The 19,347-nt window shown below is 42.2% G+C and overlaps 1 protein-coding gene across 4 annotated transcripts in view; it reads right to left on the bottom strand.

Annotated features, from left to right (window-relative positions):
• Nucleotides 1–19,347, bottom strand: part of LOC145346825 (focal adhesion kinase 1) — a 572,567-nt gene that overhangs the window by 381,879 nt on the left and 171,341 nt on the right. For all 4 annotated transcript variants that reach the window (XM_080194620.1, XM_080194613.1, XM_080194612.1 and 1 more), the window contains exon 2: nt 16,898–16,924. Coding sequence is in view for 1 of the 4 variants with exons in the window: in XM_080194613.1 (XP_080050739.1) it covers nt 16,898–16,924 (27 nt within the window). In the remaining 3 variants the exon portion in view is untranslated. The remainder of the gene's footprint in view (nt 1–16,897; nt 16,925–19,347) is intronic.

The following is a 19,347-nucleotide window of genomic DNA, read 5'->3' as shown; positions in this document are numbered from 1 at the left end:
CTCACTAATACTTCTAAAATTACATCATTTGTCATGATAGAATTCAAACATGGGATTTCAGAATACTAGCTGAGTTTCTGGATCAATTGTCCAGCATGAATACCACAAGGCCATCACCTCCCCAGAAGCTGGCAATTTTTGGTGTCTCTTAGCAATTTTGGTTATCTGCCACAACACGAGGAATTTTTGTTCCATACACTAGCGACATCAATTAACCGTTGCTGTGAAATCTTTGCTGGACTCAGGATTTGATCTGGCCCACTGAAGCGTGAATTAGATTTCTGGCCATTAGTAACCCTTCTGACAATTTGAACGCCCATTCCAATACACAATTCTCAAGATGCACCCTCACTCAACCCATAACTTTCAATTTCTTTGCCTCACAAGGATCTATCTACCTCTGCCTTAAAGTATTCCATGACCCTGCCTCCACCACTTTGAGGCAGAGAATTCCAAAGACACAGAACCCTTAGAGGAGAAAATTCAAATCTCTACTCCAGAAAGACAAATGCCAATTTTAAAAAGTGTCCCCTAGTTCTGAACTCACCTACAATAAGATTCCTTCTTCTGTTCTCACATCAGTTTATCACAGACACCGAATTCTTTCATTGCATCATTTGACAGGTTAGCAAACGTTATGACGTGTAGCTTGAAACCAACTTTGAGCTTCATTCTTTTTGCAAGGTGATCCATTTCTGTTTGTGGATCACCGTATGTGGTCTGCTCTGTGCGGGCATGACATTTGCAACTGGGCCTTCTGAGTCAGTGTCTGTTTGATCTCGTAAGCCAACTCATATGTCAAGTATAACCTTAAACGCATCTCTAGGCCGAAACATTGAGGCCGATTCCTAATGCGAACATTCCCTAAACATGATGTATTGGCTGAAAAATTGGGTGGGCGGGTGGTGGTGGCGGCGAGGGAAGGGGGGGTGCCATCCTTCCTGAAGCCTTATGCATGCATTTTGACACTGAATAAATAGGTTCGTTTCAAATACTGTGATCTATGGTAGCAGCTTTAATGCAGAAAACTGTCCCATGGGGCTTCAAGGAAGTTTAACCAGACAGAAAAATGATACTAAGCCAAATACTGGGTCTTTGTAAGCTTGGACGAAGAAGATGGTTTTAGGAAGGGTCTGAAAGATGCAGAGAGGAGGAGATACTGAGAGGAAATTCCAGAATTAGTAAAAAGATGGGCAAAGGCATAACAACCAATAGTGAGGCAGCGTGAGGGATGTCTGGGAGAACAATATTGAAGGAATGCCAAATTCTGGAAGAAATGCAGGGCTGTAGCAGTGTACCAAGACAGAAAGAGGCAAGTCCCTCAAGATATTTGAAACCAAAACTGCGAGTTCTAAATCTGAGGCACTGGTCACAGGTCAACAAACATGGGAAGATGAGTGAGCATATTAAACATGGGAGCTCAAGTTTACTAAGCGTAGCTGGAAGAGCATCGTGATAGTTGAGTTTAAAGGTGATAAATTCATGTTTGAGGTTGAGCTGCTAGTGGGCTGAGGCAGATAAAAGTAAGAACACGAGAAACGGGAGCAGAAGTAGGCCATTTGGCCTTCATGAGCCTGACTGCCATTCATTTGCATCATGGCTGATCTGATCTTTGCCTAGGTCCACTTTGCTGCCTGTTCCCCATAATCATTGATGCCTCTGCAGTTCAAGGATCTATATCAGCTTTGAACCATATTCAAAGTCTCAGCCCTGAGTTCTCTGGGGTAGAGAATAAGCAATGCTTTGCTCTTCACAATGAAGACAGGAAATTCAGAGAAGAAATTGCAGCTCACCAAGGACAAGCTGTTTGACAACAGAGGGAGTGTAGGGATCAAGCAAGATGCTAGAAAGATAGAGCGCTGTCCACACATATCCTTCCTCAGCAGAGGTCGCTGAATAGCAGGAAGCCAAGACTAATCTCCAGTAGTACTGAGGACAACTGAAATGCTGTCATCAGAGATTCATACTTTGCTTGGCTGAGATCAGAGACAGCAAAATAGTCTAGGATCGAGCCAAGGAAAAAACTTTACAGCTCACCTATTCACTGGATAAAGTCTCTGATCTATCATGGAATCCTTTTATCATGCTTCTCAAAGTGATACAAAATCACAAATAATATGACAGGAAATATTCAAATATACTTCTCAAATAGAGCTTTAGCAGTCCATGAAATGATGGTGGACATCACTGTGAGCATCCAGTGAAATGCACTGTAGTGAATAAATTTCACAAGAACCATTTTCCATCAACTTTGTCTCTTTTTAATTCATTCGTGGGACATGGGCGTCACTGGCTGGCCAGCACTCATTGCCTATTCCTAGTTGCGTTTGAGAAGGTGGCGGTGAGCTGCCTTCTTGAATTACTGCAGTCCATGTTCTGTGGTTTGACCTACAATGCCATTAGCGAGGGAATTCCAGGATTTTGACCCAGCGACTGCGAAGGACTGGTGATATATTTCCAACTCAGGATGGTGAGTAGCTTGGAGGGAAACTTGCAGGTGGTGATGTTCCCATTTATTTGCTTCCTTTGTCCTAGATGGAAATGGTCATGGGTTTGGAAGGTGCTGTCTGAGGATCTTTGGTGAATTGCTGCACTGTATGTTGTAGATAGCACACACTGCTGCTACTGAGCATCGGTGAAGGTGGGTTTGAATGTTAGTAGACATAAAATGTTAGTGCCAATCGAGCAAGCTGCTTTGGTCTGGATGGTGTCAAGCTTCTTGAGTGTTGTTGGAGCTGCACCCATCCAGGCAAGTGCCTTGACCTGTGCCTTGTAGATGTGGATTGGCTTTGGGAAGTCAGGAGGTGAGTTACTTGCCACAGTATTCCGAGCCTCTGACCTGCTCTTGTAGCCACTGTGTTTATGTTGTGAGTCCAGTTGAGTTTCTGGTCAATGGTAACCCCAAGGATGTTTTTAGTGGGGGATTCAGTGATGGTTACACCATTGAATGTCAAAGAGTGGTGGTAAGAGTGGTGGTTAGTGTGTCTCTTATTGGTGATGGTCATTGCCTAGCATTTATGTGGCGCGAATGTTACTTGCCACTTGTCAGCCCAAGCCCGAATATTGTCCAGATTTTGTTGCATTTGAACATGGACTGCTTCAGTATCTGAATCGTCGCGAATAGTGCTAAACTTTGTGCAATCATTAGCAAACATCTCCACTTCTAACATGATGGAAGGAAGGTCATTGATAAAGCAGCTGAAGATTGTTGGGCCTAGGACACTACCCTGAGGGGCTCCTGCAGAGACATCCTGGAGCTGAGATGGCTGACCCTCCACAACCACAATCATTTTCCAATGTACCAGGTATGACTCCAACCAGCAGAAAATTTGCCCCCTGATGACCATTGATTCCTGTTTTGCTCAAGCTCCATGATGTCACATTCGTTTGAATGTGGTCTTGATGTCTTACCTCACTTCTGCAATTCAGCTCTTTTATCCATGTTTGAACCTAGGCTGTAATGAGGTCAGGAGCTGAGTAACCCTGGCGAAACCCAAACTGGGTGTCACTGAGCAGTTATTGCTGAGCAGGTGCTGCTTGATAGCACTGTCTATGACCCATTCCATCACTTTACTAATGATCGAGAGTAGACTGATTGGGTGGTAATTGGCTGGGTTGGATTTGTCCTGTTTTTTGTGTACAGGACATCCCTGGACAAATTTTCCACAATGTTGGGTAGATGCCCGTGTAGTAACTGTACTGGAAAAGTTTGGCTAGGGGAGCGGCAAGTTCTGGAACACAAGTCTTCAGTGCTTTTGCTGTAATGTTATCAGGGCCCATTACTTTTGCAGTATTTAGTACCCTTCAACCATTTCTTGATATCACGTGGAGTGAATCAAATTGGCTGGAGACTGGCATCCGAAATGCTGGGGACCGCTGGAAGAGGCCGAGATGGATCATCCACTTCACACTTCTGGCTGAAGATTGCTGTGAATACTTCAACCTTATCTTTTGCACTGATATGCTGGGTTCTCCATTGGTGAGGATGAGGAAATTTATGGAGCCTTCTCTTCCAGTGAGTTGTTTCATTGTCAACTACCATTCTAGGCTGCTGCAGACTGCAGAGTTTAGATCTGATTCATTGACTGTGGGATCGCTTAGCTCTGTCTATCACTTGCTGATTTTGCTATTTGGCATGCAAATAGTCCTGTTTGGTAGCTTCACCAAGTTGACATCTCATTTTTAGCTATGTGTGGTGCTGTTCCTGGCATTGAACCAGGGCTGATCTCCTGGCTTAATGGTAATGGTTGAGTGGGGGATATGCCAGGCTATGGGGTTGTAGATTGTGCTGGAGTACAACTCCGCTGCTGTTGATGGCCCACAGCACCTCATGGATGTCCAATCTTGAGTTGCGAGATTGGTTCGAAGTCTGTCCCTTTTAGCATGGTGATAGTGCCACACAACACAATGGCAGTTATTCTCAATGTGAAGGCAGGACTTCATCTCCACAAGGACTGTGCAGTGGTCAGTCTTAGCAATACTGTTGCGAACAGATGCATCGGTAGATTGGTAAGGATGAGATCAAGAATGTTATTTCCCCTGTTGGTTCCTTCACTTGCTGCAGACCCAGCCTAACAGTTACATCCTTAAGGAACCGACCAGCTCGATGAGTAGTGCTGCTGCCAAGTCACTCGTTGAAATCCCCCAGAGTACATTTTGCACCCTTACCACCTTCAGTTTTTTCTTCCAAGTGTTGTTCAACATGGAGGAATACAGATTCATCTCCCGAAGGAGGACAGTATGTGGTAACCAGAAAGAGGTTTCCTTGCTCATGTGTAACCTGAAGCCATGAGACTTCATGGCATTCGGAATCGATGTTAAGCATTCCCAGAGCAACTCCCTCCCAACTGTATAACCACTGTGCCGCCACGTCTGCTGAGTCCATCCTGCCGGTGGGACAGAACATATCCAGGGATGGTAACGGTGCTATCTGGGGTTATCTGCAAAGTATAATTCCATGAGAATGACTATGTCAGGCTGTTGCTTGGCTAGTTTGTGAGACAGCTCTTCCAATTTTGGCACTAGCCCCCAGATATTAGCAAGGAGGACTTTGCGTGGTCGTCAGAGCTGTTTGTTTTGCCGTTCTCTTTTCCGGTGAGAAGGTCAATGCCAGATGATCTGTCTGGTTTCATTCCTTTGCTGAGACTCTGGAGTGATTGTTACAACTGAGTGGCTTGCTAGGCCGTTTCAGAGGGCAGTTGAATGTCAGCCACATTGTTGTGGATCTGGAGTCATATGTAGGCCAGACCAGGTCAGGATGGCAGATTTCCTTCCCTAAAGGATATTAGTGAACCAGATGGGTTTTCCTGACAATCAACAATGGTTTTATGGTCATCAGTAGATTCTTAATTCCAGATTTTTTTTATTGAATTCAGATTCCACCATCTGCCGTGGCAGGATTCAAACCCAGATCCCCAAAACATTATCTGGGTTTCTGGATTAACATTTGAGCAATAATACCATGAGACCATTGTCTCCTAATAAATATAACAAATTTGTTCGTGAAGTAAACTTTAAAATGAACCTGGACAATAGTGGAGAGTAATCAAAATACAAGTAATTTGAGAATAGCAATGGAGTAATATTTTTAAATATTTTAACTTTTATGAGCAATGCAATGGAAGATTATTTGAAAAAGGAAACATCTTTTGGATTATTAACAATGACATTATTACAATAAAAAATATTTATTTAAGGGACCATAGAACACTACAGCACAAACAGGCCCTTCGGCCCACGAGCTGCGCCGATCACATCAATACCTACCAATCCATAGACCTATCTATAACCCCCAATCCCATTAAATCCCATATACTCATCCAGAAGTCTTTTAAAAGACCCCAGCGAGTTCGCCTCCACCACCACTGATGGCAGCCGATTCCATTCACTCACCACCCTCTGAGTGAAAAACTTACCCCTAATATCACTTCTGTACTTTCCTCCCCGCACCTTAAATCTGTGTCCTCTCGTAGCAACCATTTCAACCCGGGGAAATAGCCTCTGAGAATCCACCCTATCTATTCCTCTCAACATTTTATAAACCTCTATCAGGTCGCCTCTCAACCTTGGTCTCTCCAGGGAGAAGAGTCCCAGCTCCCTCAACCTATCTTCATAAGGCATGCCTCTCAATCCAGGCAACATCCTTGTAAATCTCCTCTGTACCCATGTAATTGAATCTGTTTTAAGTTGTCTGCTCTTAAGTTAAATGTCAGAAATATTCATTCCATACACTGTAGCTGCATTTATAAAGTGCCCCATTACATTGCTGACATCAAAGTATTTATACATTAAATTAATTGCGACACAATTAATTTTTTTTTCTCCCATTCAGTACATATCCAATATAACAACAGCACAGTTGAACAGTTTTGACACAGTAAATAAAGAGAAAATGTTTCCAGTGACAGAAGAGTCTATAAGTCGAGCATACAAATATAAGGTCATTGTCGAACAGCCAGAGGTACAGGGAGATTTTTTTTAAAGCTGCAAGCTGCTATGATCTGGAATGCACTGCCTGTAAGGTGGAAGAATATTTTCAATAGTGGCATTCCAAAGAAAATTAGATAGATAATATGAAAAAAAGGCAAGGCTTTGGGAGAAGAGCAGGGGAGCAGGAGTAATTGGATAATTTTACTGAAGAGTTGCACAGGGACAACGTATGGCCTCTTTCAATGCCATATCATTGAGTGCTTCTACAACCATTAAGAATGTTAGTCAACAAGACAAGGATGGAAAGTAAACATGACCGTGCCAATGTCATGCAAATACAGAGAACAAATGAATCTTAAATTCAATAAATGTCTTTCTTGGAGAAGGACATTTAATTAAATAGTGAAAGTTGCAGTAATTTGCTCAGTCATCCCTTCAGATTAATTAAATGTTCTGAAATAATATGACATTAATCTGGCTGCAGCTAATAACTCTACCAGAGCAAGGAAACAATAAAGATTTGGAACTATAAGCATTTGCACTCTGAAAGCTAGTGGCGTTTGCTGCCAAATAAACCTGTTGAACTTTAACCTGGTGTTGTGAGACTTCTTACTGTGTTAAGAAGCTAAACATGGAAAATGAAAACTTTACTTAAGAACAAATAAATACGAATTATTCCATGGTTTTCTGAGAGCTCCAAAGTGTTACTAGACCTAACACAGATTATTATTAGCTCAGTACGCCTAATAGTTTAGCTTAATTCCCATGAAAGCTTCACACACCACACACACAATTCTGATTCACAACTCTTTTAATGTCCCAGTTTTCAAATCGTTGCAACATGCTAAAGGGCTATTAATGGAACACCATGATAAATCCCTTCTCAAGTCTGATTCTCCTTACTTACTTTCCAAGTAGAGAAGCCACATAGAGACTTATACAGAACCTGTAACAGTCCCTGCTAAGATGCATATCTAAACATCAGCCAGATTCTTTGCAGAGAACAATTTACATACGATGCCCCAATCTGTGTGTGGATCCTGAAAGTGACTTGCTGTTTCAACTTTGGGACGGTATTTCCAATTTTGCAGTATTTTAGATTTACTGCATTCATTATACAGTGGCAGTATTTTCAGAAATTTCAGAGTATTTAACTCATTTACAACAATCACACCCATTCCTTCGGTGAGCTTCACAGCTATTGATTTCATACAAGGGTTTTTGAAAATTTTGAATTAATTTGATTTTGTTTGGCTCATTTCTACAAAATCTGTTTTCAGATTATCGAGTCAGATTCAAATTACAATAATTTGTATATACACAGCACATTTAATGTAATAACATGTTCCAAGGCACTTTGCAGAGGCATCTCAAAACAAAACATCACACCAAGCCAAATAAGGAGATACTTGGTCAAATGATCAAAAGCTTGGTTTAAGAGATAGTTTTAAGGTGTGCCTAAAGGAAGAAAGCAAGGTCGCGAGGCAGAGAAATGTACAAGGGGTACTCTATAACCAGAATTAGAGGAGCGCAGATAACTTGGAGGGTTGCACGGCTGGAGGAGATTGCAGAGATGGGAAGGGGCAAGGCTTTGAAGGAAGTTAAAACAAGTATGAGAATTTTAAAATAAAAGATATTGCTTGACTGGGAGCCATTATAGGTCAGAGAGCAGAAAGGCTTTGAATTGCCTCAAGTTTACAGGTATAGAATGTGGGAAATCAGCAAGGAGTCCATTGTAAAAAGAACAAAGAACAATACAGCACAGGAAACAGGCCCTTTGGCCCTCCAAGCCTGTGCCGCACATTGGTCCAACCAGACCATTCTTTTGTATCCCTCCATTCCAAATCTGCTCATGTGAAAAAATCATTGGAATCGTCAAGTGTACAAATAACGAAGGCATCAATGAGGATTGATGAATGCTATGTATATTGGTCTGAACCGTGCTGGGACCCGAGTGCTGGTGAATCGTGTAAAGAGGACTGTAGACAGGGCTTTAAACTAATTGGGGGGGGAGGGTGTGAGGGTAGGTGACATTACGACGCCTAAAGTTAAGGAGACGGTACAGGTAAGGATAGAGGGAGTAAGGGGGGTGAGTATGGTTGGTGGCGTTCCGGCAAATAAGGTCCAGGTGAAGGCTGGGATGAAGGCGCTTTATCTGAATGCACGAAGCATTAGGAATAAAGTGGATGAGTTGGTGGCGCAGATCGACACAAATGGATATGATCTGGTGGCCATTACAGAGACGTGGCTGCAAGGTGACAGGGACTGGGAGCTGAATGTCCAGGGGTATCAAGTGTTTAGGAAGGATAGGCGGGGGGAAAAAGGGGGGGGGCGTAGCTCTGCTGATTAAGGATAGCATCAGGGTGGTAGCAAGGGATGATATTGGAGCCAAGGAGCAGAACGTGGAATCGTTGTGGATAGAGATTAGGAACAGCAAAGGGAGGAAGACGCTGGTGGGTGTCGTCTATAGGCCCCCGAATAATGATCTGGAGGTGGGGCGGGCTGTTAATGCGCAATTAAGTGAGGCGTGCAGGAATGGGACAGCCGTAGTTACGGGGGATTTCAATCTGCACATTGATTGGTCGACCCATGTTGGACGCGGTGGGCTCGAGGAGGAGTTCTTGGAATGCTGCAAGGATAGTTTCCTGGAACAGTGTGTGTTGGAGCCGACGAGGGAGCGAGCTATCTTGGATCTGGTGCTATGTAATGAGGCAGGTAGAATTAGGGAACTTGCGGTGAAGGATCCTCTTGGGGAGAGTGATCATTGTATGGTGGAGTTTCTGGTGCAGATGGAGGAGGACAAAGTGGGTTCCCGGACACGCGTCCTTTGTTTGAACAGAGGGGAGTACGGTAGGATGAGAGAAGAATTGGCGAACGTGGACTGGGGGAGCGCGTTGGAAGGTAGGTCTGCTGAGGAGCAGTGGAGGATCTTTAAGGAGATCTTTCTTGGTGCTCAGCAGAAATTTATTCCGATGGTCAAAAAGGACCGTAGGAGGAGAGGTAATAAGCCATGGATAACGAAGGAGGTGAAGGAAAGTGTTAAGTTAAAAGCGGAGGCGTTTAGAGTAGCTAAGAGTAGTGGGCGAGAAGAGGATTGGGAGAGGTTTAAATGTCAACAAAGATTGACAAAGAAGTTGATAAATAAGGGTAGGAGAAACTATGAAGCTGGGCTAGCGCTTAATATAAAAAAGGATAGCAAGAGTTTTTATAAATATATAAAGAGGAAGAGGCTGGCTAGGGTGAACGTTGGTCCCTTAGGGGATGAGAAGGGGGACTTAGTGGTAGGGGATGGGGAAATGGCTGAGGTCTTGAATAACTTTTTTGTTTCGGTCTTCACAGAGGAGGACGTGAATAATTTGCCGGGTGTTAGAGATGGAAAGGTGGTAGGACTGGAGGGTCTTAACGACATTACTGTTACTAGAGAGGTGGTGGTGCTCGGCAGACTGGAGGGGCTGATTGTGGACAAGTCCCCAGGACCGGATGGAATGCATCCGAGGGTCCTGAAAGAAATGGCGGAGGTGATAGTGGATGCCTTGTGGGTATTTTCCAGACGTTGCTGGATTCCGGGGAAGTGCCGGAAGATTGGAAAACGGCTAATGTTACGCCGTTGTTTAAGAAGGGTGCCAGGCAAAAGGTGGGGAATTATAGGCCTGTTAGTTTAACGTCTGTTGTAGGTAAAATGTTAGAATCCGTCATCAAGGAGGAAATAGCGAGGCATCTTGAGGGGAACTGCTTGATAGAGCAGACGCAGCACGGTTTCGTTAAAGGGAAGTCGTGTCTGACAAATTTACTGGAGTTCTATGAGGATGTGTCTAGGGCGGTGGATAGAGGAGAGCCGGTGGATGTGGTCTTTCTTGATTTTCAGAAGGCGTTTGACAAGGTACCTCACAAGAGGTTATTGCAGAAGGTCAGGGGGCATGGAGTTGGGGGTAGGGTGTTAGCGTGGATAGAGGACTGGTTGTCAAATAGGAGGCAGAGAGTGGGGCTCAATGGGTGCTATTCGGATTGGCGGATAGTGACTAGTGGAGTGCCCCAGGGGTCGGTGCTGGGGCCTCAGCTATTTACCATTTATATAGATGATCTGGAGGAGGGAACCAAGTGTAGGGTGTCGAAATTTGCTGATGACACCAAAATTGGTGGAAAGGCAAATTGTGCGGAGGGCGTGGAGAGTCTGCAGAAGGATCTAGATAGGCTGGGCGAATGGGCCAGGAAATGGCAGATGGAATTTAATGTTGGCAAGTGCGAGGTGGTCCACTTTGGTAGGAATAATGGTAGGAAGGATTATTACTTACGTGGAGAAAAACTGCAGCAGGCGACGGTGCAGAGGGACCTCGGGGTCCTTGTGCATGAGTCGCAAAAACCCAGCCTGCAGGTGCAGCAGGTGGTCAGGAAGGCGAATGGGATGCTGGCCTTCATAGCGAGGGGGATTGAATATAAAAGTAGGGAGGTCTTGCTGCGGCTGTATAGGGCATTGGTGAGGCCGCAGCTGGAGTACTGTGTGCAATTTTGGGCGCTGTACTTACGCAAGGATATTTTGGCCTTGGAGGGAGTGCAGAGGAGGTTTACTAGGCTGATGCCGGAGTTGAGGGGGTTGAGCTATGAGGAGAGGCTGAATAAATTAGGCTTGTACTCGTTAGAGTTTAGAAGAATGAGGGGAGATCTCATTGAGACATATAAGATGATGAATGGGATGGATAGGATAGAGGTGGAGAGACTCTTCACGCTCAGAAAGGACAGTAGGTCTAGGGGGCACAGCCTCAAGATAAAGGGGGGGCGGTTTAGAACGGAGTTGAGGAGGAACTTCTTCACTCAAAGGGTGGTGAATCTCTGGAATTCTCTGCCCGTTGAAGTGGTGGAGGTTACCTCGCTAAATATTTTTAAGACGCGGGTTGATGGGTTTTTGATAAGAGAGGGGATTAAGGGTTATGGGGAGAGGGCGGGAATGTGGAACTGAGCCAAGACAGATCAGCCATGATCTTATTGAATGGCGGGGCAGGCTCAAAGGGCTGGTTGGCCTACTCCTGCTCCTATTTCTTATGTTCTTATGTTCTTATTATGTATCTCAATGCTTCTCTTACAACGTTGCTGAATATATACTGAAGTCAGGTAGCTTGTGCAAAATCTTCATTAAGTTTCTTCCTGAGACCCCATTCTATTTCTCCCAAATCAATGCACAACACCTGGTTCCAAATGGCATATTAGGGGACTGCTCTCTAACCTCTAAGTACCATTGTCAACTGACTATTGGCAAATACACAAATTACTTACTGTACTTTCATATTAGTAACAATAGAACTTTATGCACTCTCCAAAGATTTTTCTGAAAAAATTTTGAGAAAATGTTCCCAGCATCAAAAATACAGCAGAGATCCAATTTAAAAATCGATCTTAATTATAATTTTTGTTTAAACAATTAAGTATATATATATTGTATATATTATATATGAATATATTTTTCCATATTATATTTCTCCAATCTCTCCCTTGTCCTTCTCTGGCATGATTCCTGATACCAAGAAGGCGAGCCAACAAATTGGCACATTTTACCAATACTGGTGCAAGGTCATCAACTTGAAACATTAACTCTGTCTCTCCATAGATGCTGCTTGATTTGCTGAGTATTTCCCGATTTTCTGTTTTTCATTACAATTTTAATTCCTAGATTTAACTTTCTGGCAGATTTAAATAGCAATTATTTTGTAAATGCAACTATTTTGAGAAACTCGTGGGGAGGTTAACCACAAGATGTTGCTTACAAAGCAAATAACAGGAACGACAAATCGTCTAAACTTGTGCCAATTTGCAATTCAAGGGATAACGCTTCCTTGTGACAACTGAGCAATCTGCACATTAATCATGGCGTGCAACAGAAGAGTGAAAGGAAGTGGGATGGAAAGGGAAATGGAGAGGGTGAGACAAAAAAGAAGCAGAGGTGATCAACAGGGAAACAATGAGGAGACAGGGAAAGAAACGTGGGAGGTAGAAAAGAAATAGGAAAATTAGAAAGGTAAGGGCAATGAAAGGGAATGCAAGAGAGTATCAAAGAAAGGGAAGCATAAGTAGAAGATAGAGACATTGGGAAAGAGAAATACAGTCAGTGAAGAGGTGGGAATTACTGTTGTTGGGTTGGGTTTGGATGTGGGGGCTGCGTGGTGCAAGGTGTATCAAAATGATGTTTGACAGGATGGTTGATAGTCAGAGGATAGATTGAAACTGGAAATGCACCCAAGAGGACAGGCTTTAATTGTAATAGTCAGAGGTGGTGATGGTCAAATTGGGGAGTTGGGCTTTTTTCATCAGGTTTAGTTCTTACATTGCCAGGGCTGATGAAGGCTGAAATCTCAGCAAGGCTGGTGGTTGGAAGTATCATCAAGGTCTGCCTGAACTGCAGATGAAATATTAGTTCAAAGAGGGTATGCTGGAAGGCCTAAATTTTACCTAGCTGGCAGGCGCCAAATTGCACACTTACACAATTAATTACTTCCCAATAGTATAACTCATACCAAATTGACTGAGGATTTACAACAGATGTCAGCTTGGGAATCTGTAATTTTCAGCACAGGCCTTTTGCCGGTGAAATAGAAAGTTGGCAATTTGATGTTTTTTCTTACATTCTTACAATCAATCGGGAATCTTTTAAACAACAAATTGTAACACAAAAGAGTTTGGAGCTTAGAAGGAAACTTACTGATCATTACAGTATTCTGAATAATACTTAAGTCAGCAACAACTCCTATTTATAAAGTGCCTTTAACCTGAGACCAAACTCAGACTGGGTGACCACTTTGTAGAACACCCTCTCCGAGTCCGCAGGCATAACCCTAACCTTTCAATTGCTTGCCACTTTAATTCACCACTTCATTCTCACCCTCACATTCCTGTCCTCAGCCTTCTATAATGTTCCAATGAAGCTTAATCCAAGGTACAGCAAACAGATTGTCATCTTCCAATTCGGCAATTAAAAGCCTTCTAGGCTCAATATTGAATTCAGCAACTTCAGACCATAAATTCTGCCCTCAATTCTGATTTGTTTATTTTTCCAATTGCCAATCTATTCTTGATTCCATGTTTTTGCTTTCAAACAGTTCCTTATTCAGCTATTAACACTCACTCTGGACTAATATTTTATTTCTTTACTACAAGTATCATGACATTTTAGCTATTTAATCTCTCCCACTCTCTACCCTATTCCAGATCTTGCCTTTTGTTCTTCCTCTCACTTCCCCTTTCAAGAGCATACAATCCATTACATTTCTAACTCTCCTCAGGTCTGGAAAAGTCACATTCAATTTGAAACATTAAATCCTTTTCTCTCTCCACAGATGCTGCCAGACCTGCTGAGTATTTCCAGCACTTCGCTTTTATTAAATCACACCAGTAAGCCAAATATTTCACCTTGCAAATATGACAAAACTAAGACTCTGGAATACATTGAACACTTCTGATACTTGATAGGCACCTCTCTCAGAAGACGAGCATTAACAAGAAGATCAAATAGCAGATCAGTTGCGCTAACTTGGCCTCTTATAGTGAGTGGTGGACAACAAAGTCAACAGGATTCCTAGTGCACAGAGCATGGAAGGAAGCCATTCAGCCCAATAAAACAGCCATCCAACCTAGCCTTACTTTCTAGTTTTTTGTCTGTAACCTTGTAGGTTAAGGCACTTGATTTGATTTTGATTTGATTTATTATTATTGCATGTATTAGTATAGAGTGAAAAGTATTGTTTCATCCGCACTACACAGATTAAAATATACCATACATAGAGAAGAAAAGGAGAGGGTGCAGATGTAGTGTTACAGTCATAGCTAGGGTGTAGTAAAAGATCAACTTAATGCAAGGTAAGTCCATTTAAAAGTCAGATGGCAGCAGGGAAGAAGCCATTCTGGAGTTGGTTGGTGCATGTCCTCAGATTTTTGTACCTTTTTCCCAACAGAAGAAAGTGGAAGAGAGAATGTACGGGGTGCGTGGGGTCCTTAACTATGCTGGCTGCTTTTCCGAGGCACTTAACTACATTTTAAATATTATGAGGGCTCTGCATCCCCTTAATTTAAATCTATACACCCATGTTACAGACTTCCTCCTGCCCCCTCAACCAAGGGGAACAGGACTTTGTTATTCACTTTATCTAGACTTCTCATAATTTTATACACTTCAATTTGGTCTCTCCTCTGCCTCTACAAATTACTACAATTCACCAGTCCATGTAACATACTTGTAAAACAGAAGAGCATGAGAAAATTTCATCAGTAAAATCTCTGCTGTATCCTCAAGGGTCTTTGGGAGGACTATCAACCTAACATAAGTATCTTTCTTGAAACCAGCTCCACTAGGGTTCAGGAAAAACTCCTACATCAATTTCTTTGGACTTATCATCGCGTCCAAATCGCCAAAAAAAACCTCCCTGATCAAGTCTGGTTTACTCAACCTCAAAAGGCTAGCATTCCAGGGGAAGGCAAAGAAAACACTTCAAGAACACTTTGAAGCTCTCCTTGAAGCACAGTTGCATTGACATTAATAACTGAGAAAAACTTGCACCCAATCATTCAAAACGGCAACAACTTGTCCATCAAACTGCATCACGCCTGAAGTCACAACATCAAGTTTAAAGTTTAGTGTCACAAGTAGGCTTCCATTATCACTGCAATGATGTTACTGTGAAAATTCCCTAGCTGCCACACTCTGGCGCCTGTTCGGCTACATTGAGAGAGAATTTAGTATGGCCAATGCATCTCATCAGCACGTCTTTCAGACAGAGGGGAAGCCTATGCAGACATGGGGAGAAAGTGCAGACTCCATAAAGACAGTGACTCAAGCCAGGAATTAAACCCAGGTCCCTGGTGCTGTGAGGCAGTAGTGCTAACCACCGTGCGACTATAATTATGAGACAGAAAAGGAAATAAAAGGAAGCAAATCCTGCACCCCAGACATCCTGCCCCATGCAACCAAAGGTTTGTTTAGATCAAGTATCCAGGCTACATACCACTATTCAAGTACTGTTCACTTCTTGTCAATTTCATCTCTGGCATTCCATGCAGTTGAAAAGATTTCCCTTTGCAAAGAAGAGCAAGGCTACTAAACATATTAATAAACCTCAAATTTCCTCCGTATCATATCCTTCATCCTGTAAAGTGATGACTTCACCACTGTACAAAGGAAGTTTACATCCTTCACAAACTTCCTTTATTTATTCCATGAAATAATACATTGCAGAGATTGGCTTCAACAGAGTGGCTCCTCCATTTACTTTTCTAGTATGAAGCGATTTTGCATTTTCTCTTTTCTCACTCAAACATCCAAATACGATAACCTCTTGTTTGCATTATTATTTTTCCAAAGTAACGGTGTCATCAAGCTTCGTTACTAGTCTTCACACTGCAGATTCAACAGCTTGTTTACAAGTGTCATAGAGATTTACAGCCTAGAAGGGGACAATTTGGCTGAGTCTGTGCCACCTCTTTCCTTGAATCAAGATTCAAGCGTGACCTCAGATCACAATATTAACTTCACTGTGAAGTCAAAAATTCAAATTTAAAATGTCCTCTTCATGGAATTTCTCCATTCATTTCAATGGCTGGCATCTTACTCTCTTTTCATACCCTCCATGCAGAACACAGACAGCATACTGTGACAGGCAAACGTGACAGACAAGTGTAAAGGTCAGAAAATCCATGCCAAGTATCACCTATCTTTAAAAAAAACACTATCTGTAGATAGTCTAAAACAAATACTGAAATTTTCAACTACTCTGAACAATAACAAAAACAATAAATAGTGGATGCCATTCCTCACCGTACCAAAATATCACTTAGTGTTAGAATCGTAGAGGTTTACAGCATGGAAACAGGCCCTTTGGCCCAACTTGTCCATGCCACCCCTTTTTCTTTAAGCCACTAAGATACTCCCAATTGCTCGTGTTTGGCCCATGTCCCTCCACAATCATTTTACGCATGTAACTGTCTAAACGCTTTTTAAAAGACAAAATTGTACCCGCCTCTACTACTACCTCTGGCAGCTTATTCCAGACATTCATCAGCCCTGTGTGTGAAAAAAGTGTCCTTCTGGACACTTTTTGTATCTCTCCCCTCTCACTTTAAACCTATGCCCTCTACTTTTACAGTCCCCTATTTTTGGGAAAAGATATTGACTTTCTCGCTGATCTATGTCCCTCACTATTTTATAGACCTCTATAAAAGCACTCCTAAGCCCCCTATACTGCAGAGAAAAAAGTTCCAGTCCATCCAGCCTCTCCTTCTAACTCAAACCATCAAGTCCAGGTAGCAACCCAGTAAATCTTTCTAGTGTTGTGTCAGAGTGAGTGACAGTAATACAATTTCAGGTGATGAATTTAAAGTAGCAATACTTTACCTATATGAAGTAGTGCATGCATTAATAATTTTTACTTATATTCCAGTAACAAAATAGAATCCAAAACTCACATCAGAAGATAAAATAATGCACACTGACCTGTCGGATGATGTGTACTGGAAAGATCTGTAAGAAAGCAAACATGAAATGTATTACTTCTGGCACACGTGTTTTATATTTGTGCTCTATGGCATTGTTGGGCTTCTTTATAACACACAAAACAGAAACTGAATAATTATTAATACACAATTGAAGGGAAAGTAGTTAAGAGTATAGAATCCTCTAACACAAGCAATCGTTGAAGGTTGATCCTTCATTTTCATTGAAATGGATAAAAAGGTAAATGAAGAAAAAGCAGATGCGGCTCAAAGAAAATAAAATGGTAGATCTGCTAATTTTTCTGTTCTAAATTTCTATTCAAACTATTCAGTCACACGACGCATATTTCATTTCCAACCAGTGATAGAACATTAAGTTCCACAAAAACAAAGACTCAACTCTAAACTCTAATTGAATCTATGTTTTTCTAATATCTAAGTGAGAGTACAGTGCTTATTATAACCAGAAAATAAGAAAAAAAACTTGCCATTTATATAGCACTTATTACATCCTCACCCCAAAACATTTCACAGCCAATCAAGTACTTTTGAAATTTAATACTGGAAAACACAGCCATCAATCTAAACATATCAAGATCCCACAAATTAGGTAAGTCATCAGACAATAAGAACATAAGCAGCAGCAACTGGTCACACAGTTCCTTGAGCTTCTTGGCCATTCATTATGATTGAGGCCAACTTTTTACTGCAACTCTTCTTTCACGCCCAAACATTATGATGCTTAATCCCCTTAAAATTCAAAAATATATTGATTTCAGCCTTGAGTATAGAATTAAAGAATCCCCACAGTACAGAAGGAGGCCATTTAGCCCAGTGAGCCTGCACCAACTCTCTGACAGAGCAGAGAAGGGCAGTACGGTGGCACAGTGGTTCGCACTGCTGTCTCACAGCACCAGGGACCTGTGTTCAATTCCCGGCTTGGGTCACCATCTATGCAGAGTCTGTACGTTCTCCCCGTGAGTTTTCTCAGGGTGCTCTGGTTTCCTCCCACAGTCCAAAAGACATGCTGGTTAGATCATTGACCATGCTAAAGTGTATCGAAACAGGCGCTAGAATGCGGCAATTAGGGGATTTTCACAAGAGCTTCATCACAATGTTAATGTAAGCCTACTTGTGACACTAATAAATAAACTTTAAAATCTTACCCAGACCCTATCTCCATAGCCCCATGTATTTATCCTGTCATTACCTCTAACCTTCAAATATTGGGACACAAAGAGGCAATTTAGTTTGATCAATTAACCTAACCCACAAATTCTTGGACTTGGAAAGCAGAGCACCCTGAGCGAACCTGCACAGATGCAGGGAAAACATGCAAATTCCACACAGTCATCAGAGGCCAGAATTGAATCAGGGTCTCTGCTGCTGTGAGACCACTGTGCTGCAGTAATTAAGCATCCTTAGCCCTCTGGGCAACAGAGTTCCAAAGATATACGTCCAAGTGAAATAAAAATTCTCTTCATCTCAGACCAAAACGGCTAACCCCTATCCTGAGAATAATTCTAGACATAGAAACAGCATCTACCATGTCAAATTCTCACAGGAACTCGTATCTGAGTGTTCTGAACTCCAGATTATAGGTCCATTTTATTCAACCACTCTTCAAAGGTCAATACCCTCAGCCCAGGAATTAATCTAGTGAACCTTTATCATGCACACTCTGAAGTATATTCTTCCTTTGGTATGGAGACCAAAACTGCACATAGTATTTAAGATGCTTCCTCAACAAAGCCCTGTACAAGTACATGCAGCAAGATGTCCTTCTTGCCCATTCAATTAATATCTCTTTTGCAAACTTTGTCTTTATAACACCTTAGTCTCTCATCTAACTTTGTATCATCAGCAAACAAATTACACTGAGTCCCTTCATCCAAATTGATTGTTATAATTAGAAGGCCGCAGTATTAACCTTTCCAATACCAAATATTAATGGCTTGCCAATCTAAAGATTACCAATTTATTGCCACTCTGTTTGCATCCTTCAACCAATCCTCTCCCCATACTAATATATTACCCCAATCCCATAAATCTGTATCTTGTGCAATAACCTTTTGTGTGGTACCCTCTCAAACATGTTTTGAAATGTGTTACATCACAGCAGCACAGTGGTTAGCACTGCTACCTCTCAATGCCAAAGACCCAGGTTGGGTCACTGTCTGTGCAGAGTCTGTACATTCTCTCTGTGTCTGCGTGGATTTCCTCCAGTGCTCCGGTTTCCCCTCTCAGACCAAAAGACGTGCTGATAAGGTGCACTGGCCACGCTAAATTCTCTCTCGATGTACACCAAACAATGTGGTGACTACAGGATTTTCACAGTAATCTTACTGCACTGTTAATATAAGTCTGCATGTGACACTAATAAGTAAAACTTCAAACTTAAATGCACTGATTCTTCTTTATCAACGTGGCTCATCACATCCTCAAAAAGAA

Source organism: Carcharhinus amblyrhynchos, chromosome 8 (genome assembly GCF_965287045.1).
Source record: "Carcharhinus amblyrhynchos chromosome 8, sCarAmb.v2.hapA, whole genome shotgun sequence".
In the NCBI taxonomy this organism is placed as follows: domain Eukaryota; kingdom Metazoa; phylum Chordata; class Chondrichthyes; order Carcharhiniformes; family Carcharhinidae; genus Carcharhinus; species Carcharhinus amblyrhynchos.
This window is presented reverse-complemented; position numbering and strand designations above follow the sequence as displayed.